The 17,501-nt window shown below is 39.1% G+C and overlaps 1 protein-coding gene across 2 annotated transcripts in view; it reads left to right on the top strand.

The window, feature by feature from the left end:
• Positions 1-478: 478 nt before the first annotated feature.
• The window catches only part of LOC109999982 (melanocyte inducing transcription factor), a 41,020-nt gene continuing 23,997 nt past the window's right edge, over positions 479-17,501 (top strand). For both annotated transcript variants that reach the window (XM_065961567.1, XM_020655178.3), the window contains exon 1: positions 479-730. In XM_065961567.1, the coding sequence (XP_065817639.1) occupies positions 627-730 (104 nt within the window). In that variant the 5' untranslated portion in view covers positions 479-626. The remainder of the gene's footprint in view (positions 731-17,501) is intronic.

Genomic DNA, 17,501 nt, shown 5'->3' with positions numbered 1-17,501 from the left:
AATGTAGCCTGCATTATTAGAAAACTGAACAGGGGTTTTATGGCGCTTTAGTGAGAAATAGCCTAATAATAATAATAATAATAATAATAATAATAATAATAATAATAATGACGTAAAATATAAACAACAAATAAATAAGGTAAAAAAATTACTGAAAGGGTTATGAAGCTTAAAGATCTATCTCATTGCAAGTCAAAATCCTTGTTTACATATGTTGACGAAAATCCTGACACTATCTTAAGACGATGAACAGCTGTTCTCATCTTTTTTGTGATTTTAAATGAAGGAGATATAACTTTTTGACACTCGAGTTTCACGTTGGGCACAAACGAGGCTGAGTATAGTCCCCCGTGGATGTTGCAGCCAATGAAAACCACGCTGACACCATAGAGCCGCGATGCATACCGGGAGCTGTAGTTCGCGCGCCGCGTGCAGCCCGACAGCAGCGCTGCGCTGGCAAGCTGTGTTGGACTACAGGGCTCCGGGTCCTGGACAGAGGCGGCTTGCGTTGACAGCGGTTGTTGGTACTGACTGAGCGAAGTACGGCGGCACAAATATCGGTCTGTCTGCGTGTTTTTTTTTTTTTTAAAGTGCTTCAACGTTTGTAAAAGTTAACACCTGCAAGCATGCAGTCCGAATCGGGAATAGTTCCCGACTTCGAGGTCGGAGAGGAGTTTCAAGAGGAGCCGAAAACGTATTACGAACTGAAGAGTCAGCCCTTGAAAAACAGGTCAGTTGTTCAGCTGAGGACAGTTATTTCCCACGCTGCAGCGGTTTTGGTGTTTAGGTGATAATTAAGCGGCAGACTTTGTGAGTGTTGTTCAGAGTCTGTGCATGTGTGAGGCTGCTTCACGCACATCTCTGGAGCTACACCTCTGCAGTGGGATTCAACTTGCCTCCCATTCCTTATGGTTATCCTGCTGGCATGAAGTTATGCAACACTTGGGTGTTGTCTTGTCAACATCAACTTCAAATATTAGCTCTGAGAGGAGCAGACAGGTCAGGCTGAGATGCTGCTGCTCTGCCTCACTTGTGTCGATGGTTGTATCTGATAAAAGCTGATGGGCGGGTTTGTTTTTACAAGGATTCTTCTTAAATCTCTTTCTTAATATCCCTGGAAAAAAAAAATCTGACAATGTGTTCTGCAATTACTTGTATGACATGTTGAGTAAAGTTGTGTTACTGTTAAGTTAATTTCTTCTTATTATAGCCTTCTGCATATCAAATAATACAAATGCATCAAATTGTGGATGGTTGCTAAAATACACAACAAACTGCACACAGGTGAAATCAGTTAGTTGAAAGAAATGTAAAGCTCTCATGTCAGACTTTCCAGCTGCATTGAGCATACAATCCTCCAAATCCTTACAAAACAAACCATGTTAAAAGAATTCATGCTGTGCGATCGACCGCCTTCTGGTGCTGTTTTAGAACATAAACACAAAGGATGACTTATAATAATGCTATTTTGAGCTTTGGAAGGCTTCCCAAAAATAATCATTATTGAGTTGAGTCAGGTCTGTGGTTTGATCTGACCTTTTATCCTGTTTCTGGGAAGCATGATGTCATATTCAGATGCCGTCCCTGCAGCCAAATTGCTAAAGTATCTGTTCAGGGAGCTAAGAAAGTAACACACTTTTATGCTTTCTTTGCTATGTGTTGGCTGAGTAAGTAACCACCAACCTTTCAGTCTGTTAAATAGGATGCAGGAGCTAACATTACCATAAAGACTGTCTGCAGGAATATGATTCTAAGGCACGAGTTATCTTAGCAGAGCGTAGAGACTAGAAATGGGAAAACAGCAGTTCCCTAAAAAGGTAACAAACGTTACATGTTTACATTTCAAGCCTCCGTGCTCAATTTTGTTATTGCTCAGATCCTACTTTTTGTTTGGCTGTTCACATTACTTTTTAAATATGGCTTGTGTCAGATGTGTGAACTGTGTGAACTGGTTACAGCCCGGCATGCCACTTCAGGAGCATCGGCCTGCCTGTGCATGCCAGTTTCCCAGCTACATGTGAGCTTGGTTTAGCGACATGGCACCATAAGTTCAGCAGCCTTGCCTACTTTTTCTGATGGCATGCCGGCAGGGAGCCATGCCAGTGCCATGTACCGCCCATCTCTCACTCCAGAATCGCCCATCATCCACCATCAGGATGCATCTGTAAATGAACACCAGTGGACTTGCTTAATGACATTAAAGGCTTCATATGTGATTTTTCACTCTTAAATATAATAGAAATCAAGTATATCCTCTGAAAGTAACTCTGTGAGTCATGACTGTCACACCTGTCAGACTGTGTAACACCGGAGTCCCACTGTCTGTGATGCTTTCTGAGTTTTCCGAGTCCTAACTTCAGTTTGTTTACATCGCCCAGACGGCTCATCCACTCACGTATAAAAGTTGTTTAATTGAGGGACTAGAGGAAAGAAGAATAACATACTGTACTCACTGCTTATTTAAATGTCACGTAAGCGTTTCTAGATCACGCAGCGCGAGTTGTTTTGGTTTCATGCTGGTGATCAAAAAATCACATATAAATCCTTTAACCTCCTTCTGTACATTTGTCTTGTCTTAATTGACAACATGTGTGCAACAAAGTGATGTTATTATACGATTGTAGACATTTCTCTTGTCCTTTGTCGTGTTGGCTATTGAACGTTTTTGGCCTCTTCGTTTATGACAGTAGAGTAGTTTCATATAGATGCTGATGATACCAGTTAGCTTGTAGCAGAGCTTGATCACAGCTAACGAGGTTAGCCTATAGCCACCACGGCCAGTCAGAATAATCAATATCAGAGTGAACGCCAAAATATGGGAAGGATCACACTGTTAATGCAGTAAGAGACAAAGCATAAAAACAGACAGATCAGAGTTATTATTATGTTTGTCACTAACTTTAAACGTATTCTCACTGCTTGCTTTATTATGTGATAAACGACACGTTGATCACATTGTTTACTTTTGTCTTCTCCTACTCTTCCCTCCTCAATTCGGGATTGTCCCGTAGCCTATTAACAAATGAAATGAAGTCCTCCTCACTGAAAAGGTTCGGACAACATCTGAATTTTTGTGAACACAGCTCAAACGCATAAACCATTTCTTAACACACTGGAATGACATGATTACAAATATAAAAACTTTGTGTTTTTCATGAGACACAGCAGAGGGATATTCAGTCAGTCATGAATGAAAGGAGAGTTGTCTGTTGCTTCATCGTGATCGTTGCCGTGGATACAGGGCGACTGACCCTCCACTGACTACCTTCACCCCTTCTCCCGCGCCGTCCAGCCAACGCAGAGCTGTGATGACGGTGATGTCAAAGTCGCATGTTTTTCCGATCTGGCCGTTCAGACTGAGGTGAATTAGGATCACATACAAAAGTGGCCCAAATGTGATTTAAGGTCAGATACCATGTGACTTTTTCAAACTGTCGTAAAAATGATCTAATCTTAGTCACATATGAGCAAACAATTGGGATTTGGGTCACATTTGCCTGCAGTGTAAACATAGCCAAAATGCTTCTTCTCGCACCGCACACTGATAACACTGACTCCTACAGTATCTAGATATCACTGGTTTTGATTTACTACAGAGCTTAGAGGTCGTAGTAGGGGAATTATTTATTCACATTTTGGACAGTCGGACCAAGCAGCAACCTCCTGAAAAATGAAACTAATGCATAAAAAGAACTGCAGTCCCTCGAGGGTCTGCTTAAGGCTGGCTCCAGTAGACCTGGAAGCTCCACACACACCCTGCACATTAATATGTCCATTTTGACAGCAGAAATAAATGTGTTTACAGCCTTGTGCAAAAAAAATGATTTAGCTCTAATTAGCTCATGTCATTATCAGCACATGGTATGCTCATCCTTTTTTGAGTCAATGACGGGTTAAGAGTTATGCATAATAAGGGGCATGACTGAACAGACTGCAAGCGGGTGCGCTGTAACTGTTTGTCCGGAGGCTCAAGGCCCGCCACAACTGCTCCTCTTTGCCTGTTACTATAGGTGTGGTTCAGATAGCATTTTCAACACGTCAACCGCCATCGACGGATGACATCACTGAGACTACATCCATGTTTTCTACAGTGTATGAGCCAGACCTAGCCTTAGACATACTAAGCTAACTAGCTGCTATCTGTAGCTTCATTTGAGCGCACAGAAATGAGAGTGGCATCAATCTGCAGCTAACTTAGCAAGAAAAAGTTTGTCTTAATTGATTTATTTCGACGAATAATGAAAAGGAAACGTGTAAACTAACCATCCTCATTAGTTAATATATGTTTTGACATTGGTTGCTTAATGCATGCTGAACATAAGAAACTTTTAAGAGTCTTTTGGCCTTCACAAAGAGCTATTGTTAAACAATATATTACCAGGTTTATTTAGGGATATGTTGTCTGGGGGATTTTAATGCACCATAAAAACACATTAAAGCTGTGCTATAACAGTGAAGTTGTCAAACTCACCACTTTTCCTCTGTGATGACAATGACGACGGCGATGACGACAATACATCTATTAACAGGATGGTGTCTGGTTATCTGTATTTGGTGTCTAAATGTCTAAAGTTGTTTAGCAGTAGCTTCATTGTGAGGCTGAGACACACAGAGGACAGTACACCACTGTGTGCAAACAGAGCTCTCATTGCAGCGCTCAGTGGATTCCTGTTATTTCTTCCCCCTCTGGCTCTTGACATTTTTGTATCAGATTTGTAGTTTATATTTTTTTTCCTCCTCTAAATTCAACCACTTTAGGAAGGGGGGGGGGAGGAAAACGCTTTGCCTTGTGCAGCCTTAACCTTTAACCCAGTTCTGCATTTTTTTTAAACCAATTTCTTCATTAGTGAAATGTCATTACGCTGTTACACATATATGTTGCCTGAATCTGAGCTGTGTGGTGTTGGGGCAGAGCAGAGCAGAAAAAGCACTCTCAGGTTCCGGATGGTCGCAGATTATTTCATTTCATGCCGTTTCCTTTGGAATATGTGAAATTTGTGTGAAGAGTTGTTGTCGATCGAAGGTATCCCACTTCCTCTTCCCATCACATGAGGATGACCCAGCATAATAACCGTCACGAGGACTCTGCGATGAGACATAGTTGCGCAAATTGGATATAATTAGCGTGATTTATTTTCGACTGGTGTGTGATGTCTTGCCATGTTGACCCCCACACAGTTTTCAAAATCTGAAGTGTGACAAAGCACAGTGTCATTTTAGTTTTCGCTGTCCTCATGGAAGTTCGACAGAGCGCTCAGACAGCTGCAGACGATGTGGCAGACTTCTTGTACCTAATATAGATGTGAGACAGGCGCTGCAGCTAGTCTGTATGCAGTGTAAATAAGCTGTTTAAATTTAGCAGGGGATGTGTTATATCCTCAACTGAGAGGGAGGGGATCGCTTTTCAAAAAACTTAAAAAATGCTGATCGCAAAGTCACACTTAGACTTAAAGTCAAAGATGTTTTACTTTTGCTTTCTAATGCATGGAGTATATTTGAGCTGAGTTTCTGGATATTTCCTAAATCTGCATATTAATGGCTACACATCATGATCTAAGGTGTTGAATTGCTGATACAGTTGTTGTATAAGCATCAAAATAAGCCTCACTGAATATTTGCTGAGTACAAATGTGTTATTTTCTTCACAGACTTTTACTTCCCCTGCCAAAAATATTTCAATATAAAAAAAAACGTAGTTGTGAAAGAGCTTTGCTAATATATTCTCAATTTGATGTAAAATAAATGTTTTAAACAATATTGACAGTCTCTGATTTTTAAAGGACTAGTGACTTCAGGGAGATCAATTTGCCAATAATTGTATTTATACTCATATAGATTTCATCAGCAATTAATGATTTGATATTCACAGTTTTCAGATCCTCCTCTATGTTTCTACTGTATCAGCATGTTGTGCTGCATCTTCAGTAGCCTATGAGACGAACCAAGCACTTGATTTAGAGAGGTCCTGTAGCCTAGGTGACTCTAGGTTCTTTTACATGTTTAGAAAGGGACAATAGTTAAATCTGCAACCTCACTACAGATAACAATACCATAAAGGCTGTCTGTCCACTGAATAAGAAGTAAAGGTATGTTAGCATTGCATAGCTTACAGACTAGAAACAGGAAAATAGCTACCTTAGATACTTATAAGGTAACAAAGGCAAAAAAAAAAAAAAAAAAAAAAGGCTACGTTGATAATGTTAGCCTTAATGCTTCATTTGAATTTATTGCTCAGATCTGTTTTTTTTGTTTTTTTTTGTTTGGATGTTCACTTTACTTTTTAAAAGTACCCTGTATCAGATTCCTGTGTGTGAAAACAATCCGGGACTACAATGCAATTCAATCTTTAATCCTGGTCCTTAAAGTTGAGAAAGATTTCATTTAAATATTCTTATTTGGGGCGCCAGTGGTTAGTGCACTCGTACGTGGGCCCCATGTACTGAGGCTATCGTCCTCCAAGCGGGTTTCCCGGGTTCGAATCCGACCTGTGTCGTTCCCCACTCTCTCTCTCTCTCTCCCCGATTTCTGACTCTATCCACAGCCCTGTCTCTAAATGAAATTAAACAATTAAAAAAAACATTTAAATGAACATATTATTTTAAATATTTGATGAAAACATAAAAACTTGACTATGAGGTGAAATATCTCAATATGATTGTTTTTGTATCTGGATTTATATATAAGACACAATGTCAAGTTATTGTAATGATCTGTATACATGATTGTGTATCTATTTGAATGCAGATTGGCTTTAGTCTAGTGTTTTCATTTGTGTGTATGATTTGACAGGAGAACTTCATAAAACTCAAGAATACCTTTTAAATGCGCCCAAAAAGGTCGTTGTTATCTGAGTGTCACAGTAACCTGAGTCTGAGGTTGGAGGTTACTCGGTGTTTAGAACGGCCTGTTCCTGTGGGGAATCCCAGACTGAAATGTATGAGAGGCCGGAGAGTTGATCTGCAGAGCTAAACGACACGGACAGGTGTTGTGACTGGAGTTAAAGACGCTCCGCAGTTATGACCACTTGTTTTGATTCCCTCTGCAGCGTCTTTGAAGCTCATGGGTGATTCACATTTCTAGCCTCATTAACTTTGTTTTGGAGTGGTTATTATAGTAACATGTGCCTTTTGTCATCCTCTATTGGTGACCAGCAGGGACTGCAGCAGCACATTCAACAGAGCACTTCCTACACAGCAGGAAACAGCCCATAAGGCCTAGTGTGAAGCAAGATTTGGGATAAGGGAAGTAACACAATCAGTCACAGGTCAACCTGAATAAAAGCTTCCCCTACTGACCAATCATACGTCATCATTTAGTAGTCAATTAGATAGATTTTTAATGTGCTTTATTATCTTACAACTGGGACTCATAAAGCACTAACGCCTTGTTAGATATGAAAGTAAGCCAATACTCACTGCTTCTCATTTAGATTTTTTCATTTCCTATGACAGGATGAGGGTTTATCTGTCATATTAGCCACAAGAACACATCAAAGCAGCATTTATTGAATCAAATAGTACAAGCTGCAGCTGTGTTGCCTTTAGACTTGTTTGTTGAACCTTCCTGTATTTTCTGGTTTCATAAATTGCTCTTCATCTGTCAGATGTTCTGCTCAGGTTCAGTAGATTTGACCTAATTTTGATTGGTCATATTTGGAAAAGGAGGCCCCTTAAAGTGAAAACACTCTTAGCTTGATCTGGAGACCCCGAATGGACCAACTAATTAATAATTAGATTTGATTTTTTTGTTTTGTTTGTGAGGCCAGATCACTGAAAAATACGAGTATTTAAAATGTTGCTTTATAGTACAGCGTGATCAACCTGCACTGTAAAAAAGAAGCAGTTGCTCCATAATGATGCCTGATGATGAATTCCAAACCCCATCACCACCTTCAGATTGTTATCTTGTCTTTCTTTTTCTACCGAGAACAAAGCTTAAAGACGCCGTTTAACAGAGCCCAAAAAGTAAAAAATAAAATAAAATAAATAAGATATTAACAAGATATTAACTCATGTGCATAACTTAATAACTTGTGGGAACAAAATTATTATATTGTGCACACAATTTATTTATTTATTTTTACGTATCTAATCTTATCTAATCTATTCTGTTTAATGTGTATTTTGTATTTTGAGCTTACTTGTCTGTGCTGCTGCAACGCCCGAATTTCTCCTCTGGGGATCAATAAAGTATTATCCTAACCTCTCCTATCCTATCCTCCTACTTTTTTGGACTTCAGGGACTCCGTACAGTTTACTTTCACATAAGAAAAAAGGAAAGTAGCTTCTTATCAGATGTGACGGTTCGTGTCTGATTGATTATGTTTGCTTAATAAATTGCTTTAAAGAAGAAATGACAAACTGTTTTTTTATATAACTACATTGACTGTGGCTCTGTGTGTGAAAAAGAGCCTGCAAAGCTTGTAAAAGATTCAACAACTCAATAAAAGTGATTCATACGTTGGCGATTTTCACATCAGGTCAACACAAAACAGCTCAGTGAGTCAAGTTTTATTTGTGGTTTTACAGTGAAGAAATTAAGGATCGAGTCCCCTTTCTTCAGATGAGAACATGTTGGTCTTCTTGACCACCTTTGCAGAACAAATCAGCCCTGTAGAGTCACAGAGAGAGCTGCTTTGTTGTGCTTCTGAGCTGAACTTGAAAGCTTCATGGATTCAGTCAACTTGATTTAGGAAAGTGTCTGAAATCTTTTACTGAACTGCACTGTCCTTGGATGGTCTGCTTTTCTCCTTGTTTAAGAGCAGAGGGAGGAGGAGAACGAGGGGGGGGGGGGGGGGGGGGGTCATCCAGCTGAAAACAAGTGAAGGATATAATAAAGGACACAGAGTCTAATTAAACAAATAAGACCAGGCAAGTTCAAGTTATCCAAACTACTCCTAGCTTCCAGGAAACACCAGGCAAAGAACCCCATTATCATTTTGGATGTTTGCACAGCTGACCTGAAGGGTTTACAACATTAGAAATGTAAACCAATTATATATGTCTGACATTTATTTGCCTTCATTTTAATGAAGAGGATTCTTCAGGCTAAGCTGAATTACAAACAGCTAGTTTACCAGAGGGGCAGGTTTAGAAGAAACAAGTGAAAGCATGAAAATGTGAATTTGTCCAATTGATTTCATGCTGGGTTGAATGTGTCTATAATTAGATATTGAGATGTTTAGGCCCTTTGTGAGGAAATATAAAGACATTATACGATGCTATCTGGAGTTAAAGGAAACTGTGATGAGCTTTTAACACAGTTTTCTTGCATTTTATAATCCGGAAAATAATCGGCAGATTCATCAGAAATGACTGTCAGTGTATGCCCTAGTTTTTGCAACTGTTTGAATGCTGTGTGATGTATTTTACAGTGCAAATTATATGAAACAGATAGCCGTTTATTTTGATGTGAAATCTCCCTTTTCAAACATCAGTCTGACTGTGTTTCTTACACTTTATACTGGAAGACAATTAAGAAATGAACCGTAATGAAAGGCGGAGTCACTCCCAGTTTAGTTCAATATGGGCCCTTATTTAGGAAACATCATGTTGTCAAAGGCAAGAGACAAATAATATTTGATGTTTTTTTATTTACATGCACGTTATTTTTAATTAGAAGGATCATTGTGTAAGTCAGGAAAGTTTCAGTTCGCTGTTAAACTTAACACAAGTCAATAAAAAGACTGCAGATAAAAAAAAAAAAAAACCTGAAAATGAGTGACTGAGAGCCAAGTTCATACTTTTGTTCAGGCTTTTTGTGTATTTGACTTTCAGGTCTCTTGCAGCCAGCCTCAAGCAGTCACTCAAGCAACATCGGGTTTTTTTTTTGCACATTTTATTTAATTTTTCAACACTGGAGTTTGCTGCCTGCCACCTGTATGCGACATTATCATTCCGTTTTTTATGATTTCATTTAGTGGAAAAAGTCAGAAATCGGGGAGAGTGATAGTGGGGAATGACATGCGGGAAAGGAGCCACAGGTCGGTTTCGAATGTGATTTTTGGTAATAATAATTAATAATTGTATCCCACGAGTCAGGACGACGATAAATTGCTGTATTAAAATATTTTCCCACCCTCGTCAGCAGAGTGCTAAAGTCAGATGGAAGGAGCTTTTCCTGTGTGTGTGTGTGTGTGTGTGTGTGTGTGTGTGTGTGTGTGTGTGTGCCACCTTCTTGGAGGTGTTTCCAGCTTGCAACGCCAAAAAGTCCTACAAGCTAATCTCAACAAAGTTTATACATTTACTCCACCAAGCGCCAACACACACACAAAGCATACAGCTTATCACTGGTATCAAATAAGTATTGTTTTTCACCTGATACCAAAAGCTCCGATATTATTATCGGTATAGTGACTGAAAATGTCCCATCAGTGCATTCCCGTAGTCTCAGTTTTAGCTAAGAGATACATGTTTTAATGTTGGCTTGTGGGACTGTTTTACTTTGAAGTGATGCTTTATTGGTTTTCTTTTAGTGATGCACAGATGTTGACTGCTTTTACTAAACCACCTATTGTCTATAGTGTGCATTATTTAACTAGTCAGACCAAAGTAAATACAGCGTCTTCCCTTCCCTTCCCTTCCCTCTTTACTTCTCTTTCTCATTCAAACATGTTTTAATCTCCATGATGTGGAAAGTCTACATCATTCCAGACTCCACACGGCTGCTTCCACGTTATCACTTCTGCTTTGCTTGCTGGTGTCTCTTTCCTGAGGAGATGCCAGCTGCAGCACGCTGGCCGTTGTGATCAGCAGGGGAGTGGATCACTTTGCTGTCATGTAGGTTCATGGTTATTGAGCTGTATTCCAGCTGTGAGGTTGTGTCGCCTGATAGGAGGGCCTGTTCGGCTCTTCTGTGTAGATGACACCTGCAGCAGAGGATGACAAAAGCAGACCGGATCATCCACTGTGTTTTTTGTGGCGCAGATTCTTATCAAGAGATCACACTCCTTTGTGCTTTGTCACTGCCATTACACTAATCTTCTTTTTTGTGTTTTTAAATGTGTTATTAATAAGTCAATATATTACACAATTTACTCCAGTAAGTAAGCCAACATTGTGAAGTTAAAATGTGCACTGAGCTCAAAGCTGAAAGAGCAGCCCCTGGTGGGGGAACATTTAAGAACTTGTTGTTGTGCTTGGATTTTTGTGGTTGTTTCACTGCTAGGATTTGGGTTACGATAATCTAAAATATTAAGAATTATGTAAGAAACAACAATGGTGTGTTCAAGTGGGTATGATTCTTTGTGTTAAAGCTTCGTTTGGTGTAGTTGTGTATTACACTAAAAAGAACCATATGAAACTTCAAAAATGCATTCTTATAATAAGAAGTATAAATGTTAAAATAAGCAGAACACTGTCCTCTGAGAAATCAAGTTACTGTAAAACTTCAAATAAAAGCCCAACCCAATTTAAGGGCCAGTCTCTTTAGCCTGGTCTGGCTGTAAGTTTGGACAAATAAGGGCCGGTCTCATTTAGAGGGCCCCTCTATGCATGTAGCCTGGATCAAAAATCTATCAACAACCGTGTCTCCTTCTCTCCCCGACAGAGCGATAGGTTTGTTTTGGATGAGCTGCCTCACAAAGTCAGATCAAATCAGTGATTTTGTTGGTCAATTTTTGGCTTTTGATATCCTCTTTTTCGGAACACATTTACTCTCTCTTCAGTTAAAGGCCCGTGTCGTATTGACGCCTGTCCCAAATAAAGGCAGGGTCATTTTATAGTCCGGGCTACTGAAGTATCTCGGTTAGATTTTTCTTTTACATACATGAAGCACAACCTGTGATACCTTGGGACATTTCCCTGACTTCTTTAAGATCCCTGCAGCCCAGTTTTAAGACATAAAAATACTCCTTAACATCTATGTCCTGTAACTTCTCTACAGAAAGGTTAAGACAAGTCTTCACATGTGCTCATTGTTCCTCGTAAAAAACACAAGAATCTCTTCATACATAGACACATTTTATTTTCATCAGGTTAATCTGCTGCAAAAAGAAGCTAAAATGAAGTATTATTTGTATATCTGATCCACGGGTTTGTCTGCTTGAAAAATGTCCATCACTGTTTCCCAGATTCCCAAATTTTCAAAAGGTCATAATAGAGGAGGAGAGATAGAAAGATGACATCAGCTCTAGGCTAGCTGTCTTGTTTGTATTACATTGTGGCTTTAAGGAAGGGTGGAAACATTAGCACAGTGCTGAACAAACATCTTGGCTTTAATAAAGGTAACAGCACATCTTAACGGTAGTGTATTTACAATGATAACATCAGGGTTGCACAACAAGGCGTTTCTTGACCCATAAAATCTTAATTAAAAAATATTCTGTAGTCGACTCCGAGGCAACAAAACCGTTGTGTTGATTGTGTTGGCCTGCTTTTTCCCCACAGAACATCGGTGAGTCATCAGTGTAATCTATAAAGAAAGTCATAAGAACATAATGACAGTGGTTTCAAGAGGATATTATGAATCCTTACTTCTATTCAACTAGGACATCATTCTTGACAGTAACGCTCAGACATCCAAAGAAAGTAAGTTTACTAAACATTTTAAAAAACACATTTTCTTAAAAATGCATTGTTCAGAATGAAAACAGAGCTCACAGGTTTCCAAACTTTACAGTTCCTGACTCCCAAAATGAGGGTGCCAGAGACCCCCACTGCACACTAATCGGCCTTTCCAAACACTGGTAACAAGAACAACACAAAAGAATACAGCAGCCTTAAAAACCATGAAATGATTTAATGTAGTCATTTATTGTAAGACAGGCTGGAAGCAGAATACAATTAGCACTGAGTGGACATAAGAAAAGTGTGTTGATCTTTACACCTACATTTATTATGTCATGTGCAAACGTAACATCTTAAGTATTTATACACATCCATTTCATTTTGATCTCACTTAATGATATGATTTTATTTGGAATTTAACTACTTTTTGTATCTAATGAGTAAAATATACAATATTAAATTATTTTATATTTTTATTATATTTTAGAAGGCATATTGGACCCCTGCCTTAGCTCCCAAATAGCTGACATTTATTTTGGAGATTGGGGGGGGGTTCACCATGTAGGCTACTAAAACGTTATTACATGCTGTCCAGTGAACTGAGCAGCAACACATGTCAGTGAAACAGTATCTGTGTGCTTCTAAAGCAGCGTGTTGATGGGCAGTGTGTTGCCCTCTGCTCTGCTCGGCCCCTCTCACTGGACAAGGCCGGTCCTCCGTCTCATGACTCTGAGCAGCGATTGGAGACTCCAGGCCGGTCCCGGAGACTCCCCCCTCTGACACACTTTCAGCGCTGCTCCACCGGCATGACTTTCAGTGCTCTCCAAGGGCGGGTAGTGCACCTTCAGGAGAAAACAAACAAACATGGAGGCCGTAGGAGTGCAAGTGTACAGACCCTGCTTATTTGACACTCTGTGAGTATTGAGCCTCGGCAGCGGTGGCATTGTTGACCTGTGTTAAAGCAGATTGTGGAAGATTAACACGACTTTTTAACAGTGTTTGATTACGTAGCTGCGAGTGAGAAGTATGAACAGCAAGCAACTTTCTTCTTGTGCAGATTGTTTGGTGTTCGATATCTTTGTCTTCAACTGTTCTGCTTAAAAAACAAAAACATAATTCATAGTTGTTCAAAAGCCTTGACTCGATTGCAATTAGTTGATTTTTGTGCCAAAATGTATAAAAATGTGAAGATTGTGTGCCATTTTGATGAAGAATATTCACCTATGTTCAAAAGATTTTTAGTTTGAAACATGAAGTCATGATGTCATGGCAATTGTTTTTAAATGGGGCTATTGTTATACCCTGACTGTCCATTAGGCAGAGCTCTTACCTTCAGTCATTAACAGCAGCAGTGTTGGTGGTGCAGATGTGTCTGTTTCCATCAACAGCTCAGAGCTGTGACTCAAATCTTCAGCTTACTATCTCTTCTGTCTGCATGCAACGCTTCTTTATCTCTCTGACTGACTGCTGTCAGGAATAGAGAAACTCAACCCAGCACTCAGCTCTGATTGTTGGACGAATAATGAGTTTGATGGAGCAGCATAGTGAGCAGAATCAGAGGAATCATGGGTTGGGTGGGTGGGGCTCTGCAACACTGAACATCCATTGTTTTTTGTGGGTTTTTTTCTTCCTTTGAGATACACACAAACATGCAAGGAGGTGTGTACACACACACACACACACAAACACACACAAGTGTAAAATTTAAAAAGGACAAAAGAGCTTTTTATGTGTTTCAGTGGACTGTTTGGCAAAAAGCCACCATACAGGAGAGAGAGAGAGAGAGAGAGAGAGAGAGAGAGAGAGAGAGAGAGAGAGAGAGAGAGAGAGAGAGAGAGAGAGAGAGAGAGAGAGAGAGAGAGAGAGAGAGAGAGAGAGAGAGAGAGAGAGAGAGAGAGACTGACTTCTGGTCTTTATAAACACAAACACACAAAAGTCAATCTGATTATCAGAAATGTATGAAAGAAAATCACGAGATGCTACAACTCTCCATAGCTGGCATTGTGTAACCTAAAGACTATAAAATAAGGAGAAGTAACCACTGTGACTTTAACCATTGCTTTGTTAACTGTTACTTAGAGCACTGAGTTTGGCATTTTGGACGTCCCTATCTTGTGTTTCTTTTGAGCTAAAAATAAACACAATATAATAGTGGTGCAACGAGTTACAAGTCTCTCCAATGTCACGGTTCAGATCGGATCACGGATTTTGGTCACAGATCGGATTGGTTTTGTGGATCGGTCAAAAAACAAAGAATATATAATCTGACTTTTGTACTCCTTCAGCTATAGTCATGACTTCAAACTATTGCTTTTAACAGCAATATTCAAATATTTGTTGCCATGTTCAGTAAATGTTCTATCAATCCTAAACTGGCTGGTTAATACACATACTGTCATTGATTGCATTGAAGTCCATATCCTAATTGACAGACTGCCTTGATCAAAGTTAGCCAAGAAGTTAAGTTTTCACTGTTTTACTGTTTATTTTATTCAGAAAATTCAGTTGATTGATGGATAGCCCCTTGATATGAACCATCTCGTTTTTTGAGGGGGTCCAACACAAAAACCACAAAACTGTACAGTGAGCTAAAGATAAAACCACAGCACCCTCACGAGACCATCAGAGGTCGATTTTTTTTATTCTAAATGGGAATAAATTTTGAAAAAAGGAGACTTTAAACTCATAAGGTAACTGTTAACTCTGGTATTGAACCTTTATACAATCAGACTTCCCTTTGCAAACAGAGAGTTTCCCCCTAGTGGCCATTAAAGATAATTGAGGTTTATGGCATTTGTGCATTGGCTTCACTTTTCACACTACTAAATGAGGCAGTGTCCACTTCTTTTGTACAGATAGTCTGGATACCATTCTCCTCTGTTTGGAAAATCTTTGATATTCAATCCTGTTATTAAACTCCACAACTTGATAGAGTTTATATTTTAAACTTCCTCATTTACTTCAAAATTACACAGCTTTAGAAATGATCTTTTGATATCGGTGTCTATGCTTCATTCCATCAGTCTTTATAAACTAATGTAAGGAACTTTCATCACCAACAACAACATTTAGCTGTTCATGTTGAAGAAAAATCATATCTGCCAATATGTTGTCGGGATTGTTTAAACTCTCCACTAAATGCTTTATCTATGGTGTGCAAAGAGAAGGTACGAGAGAGACACTTTAAAGAAAAAAAAATCAGAAATATCTAGTTTTTGCGCTGGCTCGCCCACAACATCAATGTCAGCGCGCTTCTCCCCGGTATCACTTCTGCTAAGTCATATAGGTTTCCTCGCAGCATCAGCTTTCCTTGGTAGTTATCATTAAAATCTGTTTAAAACTGTTTTGTATGCTCAATGTTTGCTTTCATTCAAGGAAATTTGACGAAGAAGCATTTAAAAAAAAAAAAAAAAGGAATCATGTCCGGGCATAAGCAGTTGCTTGAGACCTGGAAAGTGTACCCTATAAGGAAGAGTCCTGGTCCTATCAGATTCCACACCCTCTTTATTTTGACTTGTCGGGGAGGGAGATGTGACATCCTTGAGCAAGGTGGTGTTCCAAAAGTTGTTAAAGGTGAAGATAAAGGTGTTTTCACGCTCAGGATTGCTGAGCGCTGAAAACGCTGAACTGTTAGAGGAAACAGGTCCTAAATATTCCTCAAAAAGATATACTTTCTATCAGAACCATACTGTAGTAAATGTTCTTACTATACCTCTAATGTTTCTTGAGCCGTTTTCACATATACACTCCTGAAAAATAAGATAGATAATTTCTGGAGGACTGCTCCCGATATTCTCTTGACCTAGCTGTTCACATGTGCTCCTCACAGCGGGAGACTATCCCTGTCAGATGCGAGGGGGGAGGGGTCTCCTGACATAATACATAACGAAAAGAAAAAAAACGACGTGGAATTAGAAGTCGAAGCAACAGAGTCCGCTATACGATGCTAAATATTTGAGAATATTTGTCGTTTTATCAATGCCACGTGTAGTTCAGCAGAATCACAATGTCAACAAACCTGTTTGCGTCACCCTCCTATTGGCACGAGGTAAATTCTCCAGAGAATACCCTGCGGTGTTCTCACATCAGCTCACTAGGACTTAAAGCGGAAAAAATACTAATGGTCTGGTAGGAGAAACTTGGGGTAAAGTCCGAGTGAAAAATGTGGCTGTTTGCGTTCACATATACAGTTCCTCCTGGAAATATCAGGAGTTTTCTGCAAGTGTCAAAACCCTTTAATTGTACAGTTGTGTATGTTTGTTGTTGTAATGTTTTTGATACAATGATTATTTCAAATCGAAGAAATTATGTTCTAACTGTATCATTACGTAAATTAAAAGGACACTTTTTGTATCGTAATACAGTTAAGATAAAAGAGCTGATAAGCATCTGTTGAAATAATTCTCACGCCGTGTTGGCTGTTCTTTTATTTCTAATTTTTAAAATTTATTCCAACTAGAAACCAGAAGGGGAATAAAAAGGAACTTCTGTTGTCTCAAAATTCAAACCCTCTGCAGTGAAGCAGATTAAATAAGAAAAAAGGAAATCAAAGGATTCAGCTCTGGCGTTGGAATTGAACAAAAAAAAAAAAAAAAATGCAACAGTAGTTCCAGTGACTTTTTTATGAAACTCACAGGATGAAAGGAAACACACAATCGCCTAAAGTCTCATAGACAAAGGAATTATGCATATGAACACTAAATCTGATTCTATGTATTGGAATAAGTACAAAGGAACAAAAAAAAAGGAGCTGTCGGATTGAGGGTCCCAAACCGCCGCAGTACTTTCAGAGAACAAGCTACGGCCTTTGTTTGACTACAATTCAGTGGTTTAATCTACTATTGATTTATCCAGGATCAATAATCAGTTTAATGGGATCAGCATTGTCCTAAAGAATGAATGGGGCCGTTTATATTCATCTTAAAAAATGAAAGCACTGGGTTTTTATCTAATTTGACTTGCTATAATGGACAGAAAATGTGCTTTTATTGGATA

This window comes from Labrus bergylta, chromosome 12 (assembly GCF_963930695.1).
Source record: "Labrus bergylta chromosome 12, fLabBer1.1, whole genome shotgun sequence".
NCBI classification, from domain to species: Eukaryota; Metazoa; Chordata; class Actinopteri; order Labriformes; family Labridae; genus Labrus; species Labrus bergylta.
This window is presented reverse-complemented; position numbering and strand designations above follow the sequence as displayed.